At 29.6% G+C, this 23,472-nt stretch overlaps 1 protein-coding gene across 1 annotated transcript; it reads right to left on the reverse strand.

Moving 5' to 3' along the window:
• Positions 1 to 256: 256 nt before the first annotated feature.
• On the reverse strand, positions 257 to 18,648 carry LOC113366992. The gene is made up of 11 exons (XM_026608630.1): positions 18,595 to 18,648; positions 13,085 to 13,156; positions 12,802 to 12,939; positions 12,552 to 12,721; positions 10,296 to 10,534; positions 9,001 to 9,144; positions 8,750 to 8,890; positions 6,688 to 6,887; positions 1,722 to 1,872; positions 1,412 to 1,570; positions 257 to 261 (listed from the first exon to the last, which is right to left on the reverse strand). Exons 1-11 carry the CDS (start codon positions 18,646 to 18,648, stop codon positions 257 to 259), a joined length of 1,473 nt encoding a protein of 490 aa, XP_026464415.1.
• Positions 18,649 to 23,472: the final 4,824 nt, after the last annotated feature.

Consider the following 23,472-nt stretch of genomic DNA (forward strand, 5'->3'; position numbering starts at 1 on the left):
ACGAAATATCAAAGCGCATGAGCGCCGCGTCGGAGGATACGGATAAAAAATAGCACAGAACCCATAAAAATGTAAAAAAATTGTTCTTATTAATAAATATGTGATAATTTGTTGGCATATCTAATGATCATTTTTGTCCGCCGAATGTTTTTTTTTTATTTTTTTTATTGAATTTCCTAACCTTTCACAATAAGGTATGCCAAAATGTTCAGAAATATAAAAAAAATATTTTCGATTTTTTGCGATCTCTATTAACTTACTCTGTGGAAAGTTAATAAATATATTGTATCATATATTGTAACAACTTGATTTAAAGAAACTATTTCTCGATGCAAGTACAGATAAAAGTCTTGAAAATGCATACACAAATCTATGTACAGTCGGTCAAGTAAGAGCGTGGCCGTGTTAATTTATAATAATAATTATTTTATGAAACTTTCATATTTATATATGCATTGTATGCATTACAAGCAATGATGCAATTCTGTCAATATCTGTCCAGTCACCTCCGGAGTCGACAATTGGCTGGCATCTCCGACGCATGCTTTTTACTAATTTAACGGATTATTCTAGTCTGACGGCTCGTATTTTAATTTAACTGCTCGATGAGGGCAGTAAGTGCTCATATAGAACATTTATCAGTAAAATAACATTTTCAAAATCTCTATCAATATTTTTCCCCAAATGTAAAAGAAGCACAATGTTTTTCAGTCGTCAGAGGCTTCCCCATTGTGTTGCGTCATTTCAGATCATGAATACGAAGAAAGGCTCAGATAGTTTTGTGATATTTTTGTAGATATTTCTAAACATTTTGCCATTAATTTTGCTCGTCCTTGCTGCAGTGTTAAAGCAGGATTCCGCAAAAACACATTCACTGTTCTTTTTTCTTATTTTTTTTTTGAACCACGTTCTGGTAAATCATCGACATTTTAGCAACTTTATATAGGTGTATCGATTTCTATACAAACTTAGCACTCATGGCGTTTAACGTGATTTTTTCAAAAGATCAACGACAACTAAACCTTTGTAGACAATGCATCAAGTACAAAGCTTCATTTTATCGGCTCACGAAAGAATTAGACCAAATCTTTCATTAACTGTCGTTAAAAAGTCGGCCACGCCTCTACTTGACTGACTGTATATTAGATATTACCCCAAATTGTAATATGATTATGCTATTTACTTCAGCCATGAACTTCGCCTACAGGCTATAACTATATACATATCTAGTGTAGTCAATTTTGCTTCAATATTTATCAATATGAGTTATAAAAATTCCAATTTGTTACTATAACTTTTAATTTTTCAGAAATGTAATTTTTAAACATATTTCAATTGATAATTATTAATATGTCTAAAAAATGTTTTGTAATGTTTGTTACACATTTTGTGTCATTTATATAAGTAGTACCTGCAGTAATCCAAATAGTTATAGCAGGCCAAGTATCTGGCATAATTTCAGCAATTAGCAGAATCGATATTACTATTACTGTAATTGCGGCACATGTTACAAAACCTTCAGAAGGGCGACGAGGAATCCACCAAAACAGACCAGTTATAAATATCAATACTGCAAAAAAAAAACAAGTTTTTATATTATGTTAGAGGAAAAATTTACTTTAAATTAAATACAGACTCTTTGTCAGTTTATATGAGCAAAACAATAGAAAAATTGGGGTTTATATGAAACGAATATTGTTAAATTTATTATTAATGCTCACCTATAGAAAATGAGATTGCAGCTTCTGTCATCTCCAGAATTACTGCAGTTGCAAAAATGGCACTAACACAACTTACACAAGTTATAAGTACTACTGATCTTCTCCATGTGGCTGTTGTAGGAGCTTTGGTTTCGACAATCGGTTGCAAAATCTATAAAAATGCAATCGATTTAAGAAGAAAACTTATAGTAAATATGTAAAATAATCCGATGTGAATAACGAATTTAATTTTTTTACATTTTCTTAATTGAAGCACATTTCATAATAATGATAATATTGATTGAACTGAAATCAGATAAACCAACAATGAATTATTTCAGAATATTTAATTAATTCTAATCATTAACAATATTATTCATTTATAATATCATTTTTCAATCGAGTTTTTGTAGTTTAAATTTTTGCATATTTTTACGTTTCAGAAGTTTTTGTGCATTTTGCCATACCTCAGAAAAAATGAATGTATGTGTATGTATGTATGTAATGAATGTATGCACCGCTCAACTGATTTGAATGATTCAAATTCAAATTCAATTCAAACGTAATGATAAAAAGACATAATTGATAAGACGTGATAATTAGTTTTTGGCAAAGACAGGCCCAGAGCCATTTCAGACATAATAGACTAAAAGTGTAAAAACTGTCAGTTTTTTAGAGAAAGCATTCAATTCGAATGATTCAAAAAACATTTAACTTGTGAAGATACGACGATCAGTTTTGTGAAAAGCAAAAACAATTTTTTTTATTCCAAACATTTTTTTATTATTTTTAACTTCCCGAAGGAGAAGTTTATGTTTTCATCAAAAAATTCGATTCGCTAATTTTATGTTTTCTCGACGTTTCAAGCCATTCTGAATCGAATGAGACCAAATTTGGAAGAAGTATGTGTGTGTGTGTGCGTGTGAACAGATTTTTTTGCCGTAAATCGACGGCTGGGCCGATTTCAAAAATTTAAAAGCCATTCGATGTATCTCGACGAGGACTATTATTTGTCAGTTTTGTGGGACGATCGGCCGAGACGTTTCTTTATAAATAGCAGAAAAGTGAAAAAATTTTCGTCTACGTTTTAGCCAGTGGTGTTGTCGAGCAGGAACGCGCCGGAACGTCGTTCCGGCAAATCATTTTTGGGAAAGAACGCTTTCCGGCAAGAAAAAATATAAAAAAATCGCTACATACAGAAAATGATTTAATAAGTAAATTTTATAAATTATTATTCAATTAATTTTTATTAAATGTTCTTATTATTGAAATAAACATACATATATAGCACACAATGGGTTTTGTAATAATTTTGTTTCTTTCCTTTTCGAACGGAACCGGAAAAAACATGAGAACCGGTTTTTGAACGGTTTATGAACCAGTTTTTAAATTTAGCGTTCCGACAAAAAATATTAGCACAACACCACTGTTTTATCAAAGTCGTTTTTAATTTAGTTACAAATTGAGGTGTATGAACTGAAAATTAATTACAATACAGTAGTGTATTTCAAATTTCACATATGTTACTTTAAGACCGAAAAGTGTCTGATGCCCGATTATTTCGGCTATAAGTTGGACTTGTTTCGGACATAGCGGGCGTTAGTCGAATAAAATAAATAATTTAAGACATTCATATAATGGAAATTGATTGTAGCGAAAAAAAGCAATTCTATAAATACAAAAGCATAAGAACTGCAAAAAAATGTAATATTTTAATAATTGGATGAAATTTTTGCCGTCTAAGGCTTGTAAATTTTTACAATCCAACATTTATTGGTAATTTTTTTTAATCATTGTTTTATTGACATTTATTTATTGGTAAATTAGTTGACAATTTATAGCAAAAGAGTTACCCTGATATTTCAATAGACTTATTGTCTAAATTTCGGCCTACAATTTGAGATTTGTATGCATATTCATAGAAACTTTGATCTTTTAAAAATCTGATGAAGGTGCTGTGGAATTGATGATCACTCAATTATTGATTGACCTGGTAGTAGATTAAAAAATTGTACTCCTAGACTAGTAATTCCCAACGTGGGGCACACGCCCCAAAGAAAAATCCATTTTCAAATTCAAATGGGAGAGGCAAATTAAAAAATTACACGACTTTAACCCACTTGTTTTGGGTGATTTGAATGTAATTTGTAAATACTGTTAAAAATTCGTTAAATATATTATGATCATTGTTTAGTTTAAGTGAGCACAGGATGCATGTGCAAATCATATGATATTTCCATATATATTTCCATAGCTTAGGTAAATAAGTATCCCTTTTTAGGTCTAATGCAAACTTTCTTAATATTACGGATTATAGAAAAATTCCAAATTCTGTATGTATTAGTCTGTATATTTATAAATTGCCATCCCTTCCAGACAGCGGTATAATAATTTTTATATTATATTTTTAAATTTAGAATTTTTAGAATTCAGTAAGGTTCGAGACTAAGAACATCTTAAGGAAAATCAGCTCGCACAAGTTACTCAAACATTTAATAAAATTTATAGTTCTATGTCTATTATCGCACAGTGCACACAATCGTTTAAAAGTGCAGTAATTAATTTTCTATGAAGTGATAACGGCAGCAGTAAGGTGTAATCGATGCCTTAACGGATATTTTGATATTTTAGATATTTAATACCGAGATAAAAATTCTTATAGAAAAAATAATATTTATAAATTAAATCTTATATACATTCGCATTTCTCATACGCTAACACCTACATCATAGGTTCCTACTCGTGTATTTTTATAGCCTTACGTATGCCTATACGTTGCATTCTATACTACACGCTTTACATCTATACAAATACATATATATTTTATCATATACTCTCAAATCCCTACATCCTATACCGAATACACCTAACCTATATCTACTATATATCCTATTACCTATAATTTCTCGACCTACGCACTACATTAACCCTACCGAGAATCGAACCCGGGTCCGCCACGTGACACGCGACGACCTTATCCACTACACCACCGTAACGCTACAATCAACCGACTTTTTTCGCGCCACCTTAGTAATAATTATCTAATTAATTAGAAAATGACCCGCGGTAACAGCAGTGCGTCCCATATTATATTATTGGTGGGGTACCCGATAGGGTAGTGGTTAAGACGCGCGACTGCCACGCGAAGGTCTCGGGTTCAAATCCCGGTATAGACAATAGATAGGTAGAGATAATAAAAAAAAATACATAAGGCATAAGGTAAACCTATATAATATAGGTAAATATATAAATTAGACAGTAGTATTTATGAGAAGTAAAATGTATGTAGGTATATAATAAGTTAATGACGGTATAGGTATCTCACGGTATGATAGATAATAGATATCTATATATGATATACAATAATATAGTATAGTATGATAGGTAATAGGTTATCTATCATATTATAATTAGAATATATAAATTAGACAGTAGTATTTATAAGAAGTAAAAGATATGTAGGGTATAAATAAGAGTTAATGACGGTATAGGTATCTCACGGTATGATAGATAATAGATATCTATATATGATATACAATAATATAGTATAGTATGATATAGGTAATAGGTTATCTATCATATTATTAGGTTAAGTCTTATAAATTATTGTAATGAATCTTGAGTACTTTTATATCATAATAAATACCTGTAAGTAATAATGAATACAAATAATACCGCAATAAATATAATTAATGTTATTAAAGAATATAAATTATGTACTCAATGATTCCCTCATACTTGTACAATTTAATGTATAGACTAGCTGTATATAAGAAAGTTAATTATATAAGAAGTCAATATATTAAATTTGTGAGTTCTTATCGAAATATATCAAATTTTTTGAACCGGATTTTAAATTTTAGCGTTCCGGCAAAAAAATATTAGCACAACACCACTGGTTTTAGCCCGCAATTCTGAACCGATTAAGAAAATTCAAAAACCGTTCGAAAGATATTGGTTGGGAATCGTGCTGATTAGTTTTTGGTGAAGATCGGCCGGGCCGTTTTCTTGTAATAAAGTGTTAAAAAAATTTTTTCGACGATTTTTGCTATTATTTTTTTGACGGTAGATACTATAGTCTTCTAGATCATACTAAAATATTACAGCCCTACGACAATTGGTTTAACTTTGAAAATTCGTCAAATTTTGCAAAAATTGGTATCGTTTTTTCGGCATTTGTCAAAATTAGACCATTCATCGACGTTTTCTCAAAAACGCCTGAACCGATTTCAGAAATTTAAAAACCATTTGATGTATTTCGATGAGGACTATCTTTTGTCAGTTTTGTGTGACGATCGGCCGAGCCGTTTCTTTGAAATTTGGAAAAAAGTGTTTAACTTTTCGTCGACATTTAAGCTCATCCTACCGAACCGATTTTAAAAAATCAGAAACTGTTTGAAAGATATTAGTTGGGAATAGTACTGATTAGTTTTAGGTGAAAATCTACCGAGCCGTTTCCTTGTAATTCACTGTTGAAAAAAAAAATTTAAGCCGATTTTTATGGAATTTTTTTTAACGATATATCATGGTCTTATAGAACTTACTGTAATATTACGGCCTTACGACAAGTAGTTTAATTTTAAAAGATCATCAAAGTTTGAGAAAATGAGTAGTTTTTTTGACGTTTGTTAAAATTAAAATTAGACGATTCACTCACTTGGTATTACGATAGAGTACTTAGTCTTAATGAACAGACCAAATTATTAAATTCCTACAAAAACTGGTTCAATTTTAATTACTTTTAATCACTCATAAATTAATTATATTTTATTAATGAAGTCAATTAGTTACACATATCGGGAAGTTCATGTAACTTGCCTCAAGGCTAAATACCAAATCAACTAGTTTATTTTCGATTTGTGCTTTTATTAAACTTTAAATTATTTAAACTGTAGGTTAAAACTTCAGAAAGATCTCTGATATATACTTGATGTATTGCATTACTGATTCTAGACACAGTTTCTAGTTAATGTATATTTAAACTTACTGAAACATCCTGTTTATATTCGTCCACGGCTGCATCTATATCTGTGGAGTCGCTGTGCCGATCAGCCCCCGATACCAAAGCCGATTCTAAAAGCTCCGGACTCGAGAAGGGGCTACGCGCATCTCGGTTCGGACTTTCCGGGCAAGTCGGACTTAGCGGGGAAGACGGCTCGCCTAATAGCAACCATTCTCGTTCTCGTTCTGATGATAATCAATTTTAATAATTATTAGATAATAGTAATAGATATCTAAATTGCGGGTAATTACAGCTTTATTTACTACACATCATTGTAATTAACATTCTTAATATATTACATTTATGATTTATAATATATTCAACTTCTTGTGTGGCAAGTTATTGTAATCATCTATAAATCTAAAATGAAATTTTTTGCATATCTCGACGTTTCAGAGGTTCCTGAGCATTTTGGCATACCTTAGAAAAATGGTTGTGGGTGTGTATTCGCGTGTGTATGTATGTATGAATATAATTCGTTCACATTTTCTGGAACGCCGATTTGAATTATTCAAAATGCATTCATTTTCTATTGATAAAGAGACTGATAAGTTTTTGGAAAATGACAAGTGCAGAAAATGACAATTAAGTTTTTAAGAGCGCGGAGCATTTTATTTGAATGATTCTAAACATTCAATTCGTATTTTTTTTTTAATTTTTTGAATTACAATATTTGTTATTCAATTCGGAATGATGGGGTGAAGTAGTGATTAGTTTTTGGCAAAGACAGGTCCAAACGTTTTGGAGTTAAGGAGCTAAATGTGCAAAATATAGTAGTTTTTGAGAGACAGAAGCAACCGAGTTAAATGATTCAAAAACTTGTATTGACAAAACGATTGTTTTTATGGAAAGAAAAAAATTCTCCATTTTTTTTCATATCCATTTTTTTTTAAATATCAAAAATAAGTCGGATTTTAATTTTTATTCTAGCTAACATTCAAAAATCACTTATATAATTTTAACTTTGCTATTCAGTTTATTATTTCTTTGAAATATGAAACAATATTCTTCATTCTAACATTCCTGCCTTAAGTTCTGTTCATTTACTTTTCAAGTAAACTTATATAAACTAAAGTATAATAATATAAAATCATCCAAGTTATACGCTCTTATATTGTCTCTATCAAATACGAATAATGAAAGTTTCAGAGCTTATAATAATATATTTGAAATATTTAATATTATTCGATTATTAAATTTTGATATGAGAAGTTCCAGCAAATTGCCTATGGCACGATGCCATACACCACTAATTTCATTTTTTTAAACCATTAGCGTATACACTTTAATTTATATAATCAATATATATCACAATTTTTCAATTCTATTTAGCAAAACTAATACATAAAATGGTCTCTGTTCAATTTAAATTACAATTACTATTACTGTGCGTTTATAAGGTGCAACCTTTCTATTATTGTTTTCTCTGACTATTATGAATTATTAACTATTATGATTTATTATAATTTGAACAAAAGTATCCTGCAATGCGTTAAATAAACATGTGTGATTAAAGTCTACCCGAAAAGAACTAGGGTTAGGACTTCTACGAAAAGATCTCATAATGAACGGAATAGCCTCAATGCTATTTATATTCTGATTTCCATCGTCTAAGACTCAATATTTTAAAGTAAATGTAAGGCAAGTGAATATACTAAGATTATAATTCTTTCTTTTTATTAGATAATATATTTCAAATAATATCTCTAAAAAATTATCATGACTGATTCATATTCCAGATAGTTGCAAAACTACATCGAACAACAAATATTACATTTTACAAAAATATGTGTAATGTAACCTCCGAATTGTAACCTTCGGCTCTTCAAATTTAAACTACTACCTCTTTTATTTCTATTCATTCTGCAATTCATTTTCGATTCACAGTCATATGCACCAGTGGATACCTGAATTCGAAGCGATGAGTTCTTGGCTTTTGTTGACTTTTCTTTACCTTATTATTTCAACAAAGTTTCAATCTAATTTATATTCATTTCAATTCCAATAATTGACAAAAATTATAATGAACAACTTTTTTATATATTACCTCTTTTGTTTTCATGCGTTCTATTCATATTTGTTCCAAAAGCTGGACACGAAACGGATGGCCTAAGAAACCAAAGAGGTCCGCGCCTGTCTTGAGATGGTTTAGGCTGATTTAAGCAACTGTAGGAAGTACCATGCTCATCTAAAATAATAACAAACACAATAACATTTATTATTTAGAGAAATTAACGCTTTATCAAATTTTGATGTTTTATTATGATATTTAAGTGAGATTTGTATTTTTAATTTTACCTTGTGGACTTGGATGCGCCAGTTTATGTACTGCTGATAATACTTCTAAAGCTGATATCGTGCCAGATATTAATACTCCTGCTGCTGACACCCGGACTAGCACATAGATTGGGAAAGCAAATGATAATATTGCACATAGACTTCCTAAAAATAACAATAATAATTGCCTAAACACAACTTTAAATTAGGTGATATATATCAGGACACTGTAAATTTACATGCTAGTACATTATATCATAAGCTTAATTGAATATACTTATTAAATTAAGCTATAATTATCATATCATCTATATCATGGCAACAACTGTGACTGACAATGAGATGATTTTTCCAGAACTAAAAAATCTAGCCAAAATTACTTGCTCCATGTGTTTTCTTTTGAGAATTCATTTTGAAAAAGCAGAACTGTCTCTGGAAAACTTTACAGAAGTACAAAATTTACAAGAAAATCTTGAGATTGGACAAACCGCAACATCTTAGTGACAAATCAACGTATTTTAGTACTAAGCCTTAAATAAAATAAAGTTGGTGCAATTTTATTAGTTGAACAGTTATTAGCAACGCAATTATTTTAAACAAGTTTTTAATATACATTTATTTATATTCTAGTACTAGATTTAATATAATACATTCATTTACTACTAATTCTCCTCATGTGCTATAACGAAACGATAGCATGTCAATATTTGTCTGATTTAAGCATTTTTTGCTTTCAGCAGTATAGATCGTATTAAGAATAAATATTATTTATATAGGTTTATTATGAAAAATCTACTTGATATACGAAAAGTGTGCCTTATTTTGCAAAACATTCATGCACTCAGGATGACTTAAAAAATTTGAAAAATTCAAATTCGATACATTTCACTATTCGGAAAATACTTATGTCTACAAGGCGCCTAGTTATGTCCTATACATATGAGGAACACCAACCACCTAGTCCTATACATATGAGGAACACCAACCTCAATCGTTCCTATAGCAATAAAACTATGATTAGCGATATGTCTTGACATCTTGATTTATGCTACTGACATTTAGCAATGTATAATACAAATATTTTTCACAGGGTTTATTTTCATTCATATAAATTTTCCTCATCTTCTGATAACCAGTTACAAACAATACATTTTTATGACAAATTAAAAAAATTGGGAATGTATAAGATCTTCACCATTTACTGACTTGTTATTCTCCTGTGCAACAAAGTTATATTTCAATTTAATACACTTCATCTTTATAATTTGTGCTATTTCTGATATTCTCAAATTTCTGTTTCAAGATATATGTCTAACCTGCAACGAATATGGCAAGTACAGGACTACCAGATTCGGGGCTCTCGTACAAAAGGCTTCGTGCTAAAAGTCGCCAAGGTGGTGATGCAAGTCTTGACAACATAGCTGGCAGAGCAGAGAAAAGATCTATTATTGCTCCAGTCAATCCAACAAGTGACAAGCAACTCATTGCTACTGCAGCAGGTTCTATGCGGAATGGTTCGAGAACTGTCAGCAGGGCAGCGGCTGATGTATGTGTTCTAGTAATTGTAATAAAATCAACAATAATTTTAACAAGATAAAATATTGCAATTCTTTTGGTGAATACAAGAAGTTTGCATGCGGTCGTCCACATATGCAGATGATTACAGACAGGTTAGTAAACTTTATCATGCACAAAAAAACAAGATTATTGATTTAGTCGATTTAAAAGTCGCGTAAGGACATATGATTTTTGGATTCCAGGAATCAAAATAAGATACTTTGCTGAAGAAACCATACGTCTAAAATGGATTCTGATGTTCCGCGCATTGACCCAAAAATAAGGGTTGAATTTTGAAAAATTCCGTTTTGACCCATTCAGAGTGCCCCAATTACGTCCAAATGTATGATCGAGACCTACTAACTTTGAAAGGCAAATCCACCCATACGCATGGCTTATCGTCTGGGACCCTGAGAGGTCCCACATACAAAAATTGGTTGGATGGTCTTCCAAAGTTAGTGGAGGTTGGTCATACATTTGAGCGCAATTGGAGCATTCTAAGGGATCAAAACGAAAATTTTCAAAATTCAACCCTTATCTTTGGGTCAATGCACGGGACATCAGAATTTATTTTGGAAGTTTGGTTTCTTCAGAAAAGTATCTTATTTTGATTCCTAGAATCCGAAAACCATATGTGCCTAAGAAACTTTTTGACTCATACAAAACGACCCGTTCTATTATAGTTATTTAAATAAATAGCATTTGATTAGCATGTCGGTATATTTCGTTTTATTTTGATTAAATATGTTAATTATTGTTATCTAGTGTGATATAATAGTAGGATTACTAAATTGATTGGTTATAAGCTACTTCCAGCAATGGATTTGGATGAGAGATTTTATGCCTCCATACTTGAATTTGCTATTTTCAATGGGAGTTGACAATTAAATTTATGATAGTTTACAAACAGAGTAACTTGATGTCATAAAACTGAATTTCTGAACTAAATAGTTCAGTTTTGTGACAAGTTACTCAGTTTGATCTTTCTATTCAACCCAATCCTATATCATGCAATTGTGGTGTTTTTTTACATATTTTTAAATATTAAAAATTTAGTCGTCAATTCCCATCGAAAATAGCAAATACAAGTACGGAAGGATAGAATCCTTAAACTAAACTTTCGAGATTTCCTGATTTCTAAACTTAGTTCAGCATTTGTATTATTTAATATTGATAAACTGTTTTATTTGTTAGGCCAAATATCAATCGTAATGACATCAATGAATTGCAAATTATTTGTATACACAAAAGTATAAATACACAAAACATACACACGTTAATAAACTAGTTCAATTTTTAAACTACGTTCTGGAAAGTCATTTTAACTTTATTTCTTAACAACTTTACAACACTCGCTCAATGATTTATGATATATTTTTAGTTTACTTTAAGAATTCAACAACTACCAATATTGTTCAGAAATAAAGTCTTAAGCAATTTAACGAGGGTATTTTATATTTTGGTAATACAATATGTTTCAAAATAAGTATACTAAGAAATACTATATTTTCTAAAATAAAAATATTTTTATATCATATTTTATCATGTAATGTTTGCCAAACAAACCCAGACTAAGGCATGCACTTTTATTTAACATCTATTTCAAGACCTTTTCTCAATAAAATAATATCTACAATTATTAAGTTGAATACAGTATTTGCAGAAGATAAGTACCAAAATAGCAAATGTTGAAATGAAATAAAAAGAAAACTTGTAATCAGATTTAATCTAAAATCTGTTTATATGCAAATGACGTCTGACTCTATTGATTGTTGAGTGGCTAGACGTTTACCACTTATAATAATAGAAAATCTATTAACGGACAAAAAGTTCTTTTTTTTCTAACTTTATCTTTTACATATTATATTTAAACATATTGTAGTTATGGAAAATAATGCTAATCGGTGCTATCCTTCGCAATTTGAAGAAGAAATGGACAAATATAGTAACTATAGTTGGATTTTCTTAATATTATAGCAAAATGCTAAAAACTATATTTTGGATATATTATTTACCTGAATTCGGTAAGGGTACTAAAAGACATAATCATTATCGCGCACAGTATAGCAGGACTTGTGTAAATTGTGAATATTTTAAACCTCTTAACAGCTTTCACGGTTAAAGTATTTTCTACTGGATATAATGGGCTATATGCCGAGCACAACAAAGATGTTGCCATTAAAAGCTAGAATGAAGTAACATTTCATGAAAAATAAGGTCATTAATAAATTTTTGAGTTATTGCAAATTATATATTACAGCTTGCCTTATTCCAATCGAATGGTAATAAATTATCATCTCTAACTAAATTATTAGGATCGCCGCAAAGTACGCTAGCAATTACTAAAACTATTCCACAGCCTATAGATCCGCATACTGCTAATAAGGTAAATGTGCAGGAACTCTGAAAAAAGGAATATTAGAAATTTAAATTTTAACATTTCAAATTGAAATTTTATTATGTGAGAAATAGTTACAGTCTGAAAAAATTATATACTATTGTTTCTCATAATTGTAAAAAGTTTTGCGTTTTTTCTATCAATACTCACCTCTAATCCTAGCATAAACATCGCTGTTATTAAAATTACTATAGCGACGCCAAGGACATCAGGCCAAGTTTCCTATCGATAGCAAAATCATATAAATAACTAATATGACACACATTTCATAATGCTGCATTAAATTCAATTGCAATAAAAAGGATAACATTTCTTATAATTATAACTAAATTATCTTGAAAAGTCATGAAAAGTGGGTAAAGTTCTGAAATATTATTTTTTATTCATATCGGAAGAACATCGGATTTTTTTTAAACAATTCTTTTATTAATTCTTTTGTTCGTACGATATTTAATTATCTATTCATTAAGTATCTAATATAGAACATAATGGCTCCTCAATGTGTTCAATTATGTTAGAAACAAGAAAATTACGAAATATTTGAATTTTAAGCTTTTACTAAACACTACTTAATACGATTTTCTAGTTGTATTTTTCAATTATATTTATAATATATGCATTACATAATTAACATAGGACATACACGCATGTCCTAAGCGCGTGGGCCAAATCACTATGCTTTAAATATTTTAAGATTTTCGTTCAGGCCATGAACTCTATGGCTTTTCAAAGTTTCATTAAGGTCGTCAAAAAATTAACAATTAATTTTGAAAAAACGGCTATATATGCGTAATAAACGGCTACATAAGATTTGGTTGATGTTCAAAATTGGTTGAGTATTTTTGACAAAAACTTGGATATTTTTTTTTATATTTTTCTGCTAATTCTAAAGAGACTAACTAGTTAACGTATGTCCTTATCGAGTATTGAATATTGTTGTAATCGGTTCAGCCGCTTTTGAGAAATCAAAGATGAGAAGTCAAATATTTGTCACATACGCATACAGCTTACACACATATACTTTTTCCAATTTTGGTCTTAAACGATTCCGCAAATCGAATTTTTTGCCAAAATGATAAATGCCAAATATTTAATGTTGAGCATCATACTGTTAAAATTCCATGTAAATTTTCAAAACTGATTTTGGAGTTCAAATTGGATATGTAAGCTTTATGCATATATTAGATTTTTTCCAGGTTATTTGGTATAAATGCGCCTAACTTCTTATCATGTGACCTAACAGATTAAATATACTTGAAATATGATTCGAAACGCAATTACTGGAACGTAATCATTTTCATAATCATAACATGCATTAATATCAGAAAATGCGTGCGTGGGGCACATTATTGTTAGAATCGCATATCAGGAGGAAAAGTCTGCGAGCTTTTGCTCCGCACCCATAGGATCAGCGGTCACGCGAATCTGGGCGCGATTCCATCAGCTGACCATTTTAATCTGATTTAAGCCCACAATAGGAAGGAATTATCAGTCTATATTCGACTCGTATTTATACAATACTAATATATAAGATATAAAAATGCACAAAAAGAAAGCGCTTTTGATGGATTTTTGTATTGCAATGAATAGACGGGATTTAATTTTAAATTAACGTATAGCAAATTACAATACCTCGAATTAATAACATTCTTTATAATATCTTCTCATAGGATATGATAAAAATGTAAGAAATATAATTAAATATATATACGTATATATATATATATATATATATATATATTTATATATATTTATATATATATGTATATATATGTATATATATGCTATTTCTTTGTCAGTTAGGATTGAAAATTATGCCACTTTTCTAACTTTAAGCTTATGTTCTTCTTAATTTAATTAAGAAATAAAACAATTTTTTTACAAATTTTTATAAGTATAAAAATTAAGTTTTTATTGTCTTTTTTTCAGAAGATTGATAAAAATTAATACCGAAATAAATCACTATCGTCATATTATATTGTTTTTAAAAAATACATAATATAAATGTTCATTGATATAATATGTGGTAGATATCTATTTTATAATGTTTATTAAATCTTGATTTTTTTCCGACGTTAAAACCTATTTTATGTAATTTATTACAACGGTAAATAATTTCTATCTTCAAACGTTTCGGCACTTGATATAAGTCACTATTCAATAAATCCCACCAGACAAAACTAAACCACAAAATTTGAACATTATTATTCTTATTTAGAAATTAAGACTCAAGTTGAAACAGACACAAAAACGTAATTATTATTTCAAAACAAAAGTTGTAATAATAACCGATTATCGAATTATCAAATATGAACTGCCTAGATAGCAACTATTTTTTGTTTTGCTTGTAGAAGAATCTAATTAATCGTTATTTATCATTGCAGTTAATATAAATAATGAACAGTTTCTTGGATTAATTTTAAAATTAACTTTATATTTTATTTATTCTTAAATCAGTCAATTATCAAAATTTCCAGACGCGATCAATATATTTCATACTGCATTTGCTGTTTATAAAGATATACCTTGTATGTATTATGAAGATATATAACTTGCATGCAGTGGTGTTGTGCTAATATTTTTTTTGCCGGAACGCTAAAATTTAAAATCCTGTTCAAAAAATTTGATATATTTCGATAAGAACTCACAAATCTAATATATTGACTTCTTATATAATTAACTCTATTATATACAGCTAGTCTATAAATTAAATTGTACAAGTATGAGGGAATCATTGAGTACATAATTTATATTCTTTAATAACATTAATTATATTTATTGTGGTATTATTTGTATTCATTATTACTTACAGGTATTTATTATGATATAAAAGTACTCAAGATTCATTACAATACAACCTAATAATATGATAGATAACCTATTACCTATCTTACTATACTATATTATTGTATACCATAGGTAGATATCTACTATCAATCATACCGTGAGATACCTATACCGTCATTAACTTATTATATACCTACATACTTTTTACTTCTTATAAATATTACTGTCTAATTTATATATTTACCTATATTATATATAGGTTTACCTTACGCCCTATGTATTATCTCTACCTATCTATTGTCTATACCGGGAATTGAACCCGGGACTTCCGCGTGGCGGAATAAAATAATATGGGACGCACTGTTGTTTCCGCGGGTCATTTTCTAATTAATTAGGTAATTAATATTAAGGTGGCGCGACGACACGCGAAAAAAGATGGTTGATTGTAGCGTTACGGTGGTGTAGTGGTTAACGTTGTCGCTTTCCACGCGGCGGACCCGGGTTCGATTCTCGGTAGGGTTAATGTAGCGTGTAAGGAAAATTATAGATAATAGGATATAGAGTAGATATAGGTTAGTTGTATTCGGTATACAATGTAGGGATTTGAGGGTATGTGATGAAATATAGCGTATGGTATAGATGTAAGGCGTGTAGTATAGAATGCAACGTATATGCATACGTAAGGCTATAAAAATACACGAATAGGAACCTATGATGTAGGTGTTAGCGTATAAGAAATGCGAATGAATATAAGAATTTATAAATATTATTTTTTCTATAAAAATTTTTATCTCGGTATTAAATATCTAAACTATCCAAAATATCCGTTAAGGCATCGATTACACCTTACTGCTGCTTTTGCCGTTATCACTTCATAGAAAATTAATTACTGCACTTTTAAACGATTGTGTGCACTGTGCGACAATAGACATATAATTATAAATTTTATTAAATGTTTGAGTAACTTGTGCGAGCTGATTTTCTTAAGATGTTCTTAGTCTCGCAACTTACTGAATTCTAAAAATTCTAAATTTAAAAATATAATATAAAAATTATTATACCGCTGTCTGGAAGGGATGGTAATTTATAAATATACAGACTAATACATACAGAATTTGGAATTTTTCTATAATCCGTAATATTGAGAAAGTTTGCATTAGACCTAAAAAGGGATGCTTATTTACCTAAGCTATGAAAATATATATGGAAAAATTATATGATTTGCACATGCATCCTGTGCTTACTTAAACTAAACAATGATCATAATATATTTAATGAATTTTTGACAGTATTTACAAAATACAATCAAATCACCCAAAGCAAGTAGGTTAAAGTCGTGTAATTTTTTAATTTGCCTTCCCCATTTGAATTTAAAAATGGATTTTTCTTTGGGGCGTGTGCCCCACGTTGGGAATTACTAGTCTAGGAGTACAATTTTTTAATCTACTACCAGGTCAATCAATAATTGAGTGATCATCAATTCCGCAGCACCTTCATCAGATTTTTAAAAGATCAAAGTTTCTATGAATATGCATACAAACCTCTAATTGTAGGCCGAAATTTAGACAATAAGTCTATTGAAATATCAGGGTAACTCTTTTGCTATAAATTGTCAACTAATTTACCAATAAATAAATGTCAATAAAACAATGATTAAAAAAATTACCAATAAATGTTGGATTGTAAAAATTTACAAGCGATCGAACTTTGCTAGCGATTTTTGCCTTAGATGACAAAAAATTCATCCAATTTTTAAAATATTACATTTTTTTGCAGTTCTTGTGCTTTTGTATTTATAGAATTGCTTGTTCGCTACAATCAATTTCCATTATATGAATGTCTTAAATTATTTATTTTATTCGACTAACGCCCGCTATGTCGGAATCAAGTCCAACTTATATCCGAAATAATCGGGCATCAGACACTTTTAACATATGTGCAGTTTGAAATACACTACTGTATTGTAATTAATATTTCAGTTCATACACCTCAATTTGTAACTAAATTAAAAACGACTTTGATAAAACCAGTGGTGTTGTGCTAAAATTTTTTTGTCGGAACGCTAAAATTCAAAAACTGGTTCATAAACCGGTTCAAAAACGGGTTCTCATGTTTTTTCCGGTACCGTTAGAAAAGGAATGAAACAAAAATTATTACAAAACCCATTGTGTGCACATATATGTATGTTTATTACAATAATAAGAATATTTAATAAAAATTAGTTGAATAATAATTTATAAAAATTACTTATTAAATCATTTTCTGTATGTAGCGATTTTTTTATATTTTTTCTTGCCGGAACGCGTTTCTTCCCAAAAATGATTTGCCGGAACGACGTTCCGGCGCGTTCCGGCTCGACAACACCACTGCTTGTATGTATTATAAAGATATGTAACTTGCAAATATTGTTTTTATTCATATTTTTATGTTTTTGTGATATCAGAAATTTATTTTATTTTAGTTTTTATGCTTATATTTTTAATTTTTATTAACCAATATTTTGAAAGATTATATATATATCGGTTATTGGAAGAAAAATACTTACAAGCATAAAAATGTACCGAAAAGATTATCGCAATAAGGTGCAAAAATGATAAAAATGTATGATAAAAATTCTGAAACTTGTTATAAATATATTGAATAATTCATTTAATTGATCGTTTAAAGGTATTTCAACCTTATATCTGTCATTTCCGGTAAATACCTCTCAGAATCAATCATTAAACATAAATATCGTACAAGAATAAAAACTAATATCCTTCACCCGACTTGTTAAAAATCTACACCTCGTTAAGTCATTTGTAGCGTTGAAGTCATAAATCAATAAATTTAAAAATAACTTATAAAAGTCGTGTTTCTGCATTATAACAAACCTGCGGCATAGCCTCTCGCCCAAGTATGAGTATCCGAACCTTGCCTCCGGCCATGTCGTCTAGGCAGGCGCTCAAAGTCCGGGTGCAGGCGGAACAAGCGCCCAGGACTCCCATGAGCTCTGACCAGATCGCAATGAAGCGGAGGAGGGACCCATATCGCGGACTTTTTGCATTTTTACCCAATGTTACGGGTTGTGTTGAAATTGTTGGTAGTTCGTTTCGGCAAAGTGCTGAAAAGAAAAAAAATATATTAAACGGGATATATTTGAATCGTCTGATTAAATTTTGGCGTCGTGGCGTCTGATTAAATTTTTTGTCTATTCAATACACACACATGCATTGCTAATATAATTTACTATCAAAAATCATGCCATTTTTAGGTTTTTATTACTCGATTTTTTTATAATAAATATATCAAGAATTACACCATTTTACTATTCTGATAAAATGCGCGAACTTTTAATGAAACTTGCCAGCACACTTCAGTACATTTTTTCAAAAGAAGGGCCTCTCAAAGTCGACCGATAATATAATTTTTTTTAGAAATTCAACAAAGTTTAAATCAGCAAAATTAGTAAAACTTAACCAAACTAACCGACAAATGGTTATAACTTTGTCAAAGTTCTAGATTGCACTTAGAAGCTCATAATTTTTTTAACAAAGTCAGATATTTTTTTAAGGTCAATATTATCACCCCGTTGACGTTAAGGTCTGGGACTCCCCTGTATTGAAAATATATTTCGAATTGAAAATAGCCCATTTTGGGTACTTGGGTTTAAAATGGCAATGGAAAATCTCCCACACTATTCTTTCCTGAATCGAGTTGGAATTTAACTTAGCTCACGGACCTGTTTTAAGGCTGTACTAACCATTATTTTTATTTATATTTAAACAAAAATAAACTTTACTTTTTTTACTTTACTTTCTTGTTATTTAAGAAAATTCTAATAAATAGAACCAATTGGTTTTGAATTTTCTCAATTTAACTACGTGCCATGGATGGATCAGCCTTCTAATGTTAGTGGGAGTCGGTCCTGCATTTGGACGCAATTGGGGGCACTATAAATGGGTCAAAACAGATTTTTTTAACATTTAATCTGTACCTTTGGGTCAATGCGAAGATCTGTTTTAAGGCTGTACTGACCATTATTATTTTTTTCATAACAAAAATAAATTTTACTTTCTTGTTATTTAAGAAAATTTGAATCAATAGAACCAATTGGTTTTGAATTTGATCAATTTAACCACGTGCCATGGATGGATCAGCCTTCTAATGTTAGTGGGGGTCGGTCATGGATTTGGACGCAATTGGGGGCACTAGAAATAGGTCAAAACTGATTTTTTTTACATTTAATCTGTTCCTTTGGGTCAATGCGAGGGACATCAGAATTCAATTTAGAAGTATGGTTTCTCTAGCAAAGTTTCTTACGTTGATCCCTAGAATCCGAAAATAATATATGCCTAAGCGATTTTGAAATCTACTCGCTCTAATGTTTATATATATGTATATATATATATATGTATATATAAGTAATATAAACAAATACGTATATATAAAATATTTCATGAACATCTTTATATATACAAGTAATAATTTAAAATATACAGCCATACATTTTGCAAAATACATATATATACATATATATATATATATATATATATAACATATATATATATATATACATCTCTTAGGGTGTATTTGTTATAGGCTCTAAGAATAAAAGAAATTTAATACTAAATCTAGTAGGACGAGTTTTTGCTAAACACAACAAGAATATTTTATATAATTTATTTTCAAATCATGTGACTTATTTAATTAATCTATTATTACTTTATTATTTTAGGAACTATTTTTACCAGTTAGTGCCGCAATAATAGCCGCCAAAATTGCCCCTAGCGCCGCCCATGGCCCGGCTTCCTGGCAGGAGCAGATAGCCGACAGAACGAGAGCCCCCAAAGAAAATCGCCCTGCTGCTGTCACTGGTAAGTCCAACCTGTGATTTATTCACGACGAAAAACATTTGGTGAAATGCCGTATGCAAATCGATAGGTAATTACTGTAGCCTGTCGTATTAGTGTCTAGTTGTATATGTAAATTGGAAGTGTTTTGTACGCTCGTATTTAACTATCGATAAAACCGCTCAGGTAATACTGTCTGCTGACTCTGTAGGAAATTACATTTTTAATAATTAAGGAACTTTGTCTTGGCTTTATAGTATTTTTTATTGCCACTTTGGGTGAAGAGTTATTTGAAATAAATTGGAAGAGAAAATAGTACAATAACCTACATGTTATTGGGTTGGGATATACATTTGCTCTATAATTAAATGTATTGTGTACATGTATTATTGGGTACGGTTTTGTCAAGGTACAAAACCGGTAGATTTTTTTCATTGCTCCTGTATAAATTACTGCCTTTTTGTTACTAAATTTGAATAGCAAATTATTTAAAAAAACAGGATTACATCTATAAGCTAAACATATCCAACATCGAATCGGATCACTAATGGGTGACCTTTCGACCTTTTCCTTTATTTAATAAACCATCAAAATTACTGAATGTTGTATAAGAACGACAAATAACAAAACCGCAGGCTCATAATTTCTTTGTGTATAGTATATTGAATATTTTCATTTTATTGAACTTCTCTCACGATTCTTCTCAATGGAATTGTTCACATAAAGTTCACATAAAATTGATCAAATTTGGTATTAAACAAAGACATTTAAATTGTTAACTCTATAAGGATGATGGTGTGACGTTCATAAATATTTTAGTACTTTGCTTATACTATTTTATGCTATGAAAACGCCATCATTACAAATATTTAATTAAATAAATCTGATAGAAAGTTTTCAAAGATAAGAATTCCGCTCGTACATTGCTACAGTGATAGATATTATGTAGCCTCCGCGGCGGCATGCGAGTGGGAAGGGTTGAAATGAATTTTCTTTGAATCTGATTGTAATTTTTTTCAAAACAAATACAATCTTGTAAATATTTTCGGAGCTACAAATTTTCTATAGGATTGCAATATAAAAATATATTAAAAGGAATTTGTAGATTATTCCGAATATTTAAAGTCAAAGATATTTTTCGACTGTCTCTGTACTAGTTCGAGACTTGGTTTGTCCCATCATTAGTGTGTTATAACTTGATATCTAAAATATGGAAACCTAAATTAGCATTATGTGTTATCCGTTACAAGTCGTTCAATATACTATCGGATAACATAAAATGCTAATTTAGGTTTCCATATTTTAGATTTTAAATTATAACACACTGATGATGAGACAAACCTAGTCTCGAAACGTTTGTGGAAATTATTATTTAATAAATTAGTGCAAAAAATAGTGTTGTTTGTATATATATATATATATATATATATATATATATAAAAAATATATTGAAGATTTATGTATATATATAGATTGAAGATATATATATATACTAGCTGACCCGACAGACGTTGTTCTGTACTCATGTCTACAATTTTTCAATTTTTTATACTAATATTTACTGCTTAGTTAAAAATAATAATTACTGTTTTTTGAATTACTATTTACACCAATATATGAGTGATGTTGAATGTAGAACTATTTCAAATAAAATGATTATTCTCAATTCCCACAGTTAACACTTTAATTATTCATTTAACAAATATTAAAAAATGTTCAATAAAATTGTATATTAAAAATTATACACTGCGATTTATAGAACAAATTTATTTCCAATAGCTCAATTTATTTTATTGCATTTAAGGGTTATATAGTATTTTTAGTCATACCTGTAGATGTGGATGTATAAAAGAATGATTTTTTGTTTATTCACGACTAAAACATTGATTTTCCAAATAAAAAAATCGTCTGCCTTTGTGATTTATGGTTATAGCATAAGATACACGTGTTGAAAATTGAAATCTTTTACAAAGTACAACAAATTCAGAAAGAATTAATATATAGCATTCGCGGCAAAGGTGCAATATCACCATTTTTCTACCCAAAATTTATGCTTCAATAATGTTGCCTATAATTTTTATAATTTCGTGCCATATTTTAACTGGCTTTTAGTAATTTTAATATCTATATTACATTTTTTTCTCCAATAAATCAATATACATTATTGCTTAAGTTTATATTTGAAGTGAATTAATTTGTCAAATCCTGTTCACATGTGCTCTATTCAACTTACAATCAACAAAATTATTGCTCTGTGAATTTTTTTACTGTGCTCCAATTTACTTGATATTTTGGAAATAGGCTAATCTTTATCTTAATTTCAATGTTTTTAACAATTTGCACTCCGTCACCATCCACAGCATTAATTGGATTATTACTCTTTTAATTCTGATTTTATCAGAACTTGTAATACACTATTTTAAAGATTATTAAATGAGCTACAACTTTCTCTATCATTAATTTTACCGTAACTTCTCTTATTGTAAAACGGCGAAGGGTTAAAGGGCTCGAAAGACCTCTGGTTGGACAGCTCCTTAATTAATCATACATCTATCAATATTTGTGTAACGAAATAATAATAAACAATAATAATTAGTCAGAAAAATACCTCGAATTTTCTTATATATATACTTTTATACGTATTCTTTCAGAGGTATTATGATGAGAAATTGGTTGTTTTTTTTAAAATGTTTTTTTTTCATGAAATCATGAGTTTTTTAAGAATCATTTGTACTAAAGTTGTGGTATTTTCTAGAATCCATCAAGATCTCTTAAACCAAGTTAATTCTAGATTGAATACGATTATTTTTAATTTTGGTGGATATGGCACTCAAAGTATTTGATTTAAATGAAAAAAAAAAACATTGCATGCGTCCTTTATCTGCATGATAGCTCACTCATTTTACACGCAGAAGTACT

The sequence above is a fragment of the Ctenocephalides felis genome, unplaced genomic scaffold (genome assembly GCF_003426905.1).
Source record: "Ctenocephalides felis isolate EL2017-DRISC unplaced genomic scaffold, ASM342690v1 CF-g0.4_SCAFFOLD_01170, whole genome shotgun sequence".
Lineage (NCBI taxonomy): Eukaryota > Metazoa > Arthropoda > Insecta > Siphonaptera > Pulicidae > Ctenocephalides > Ctenocephalides felis.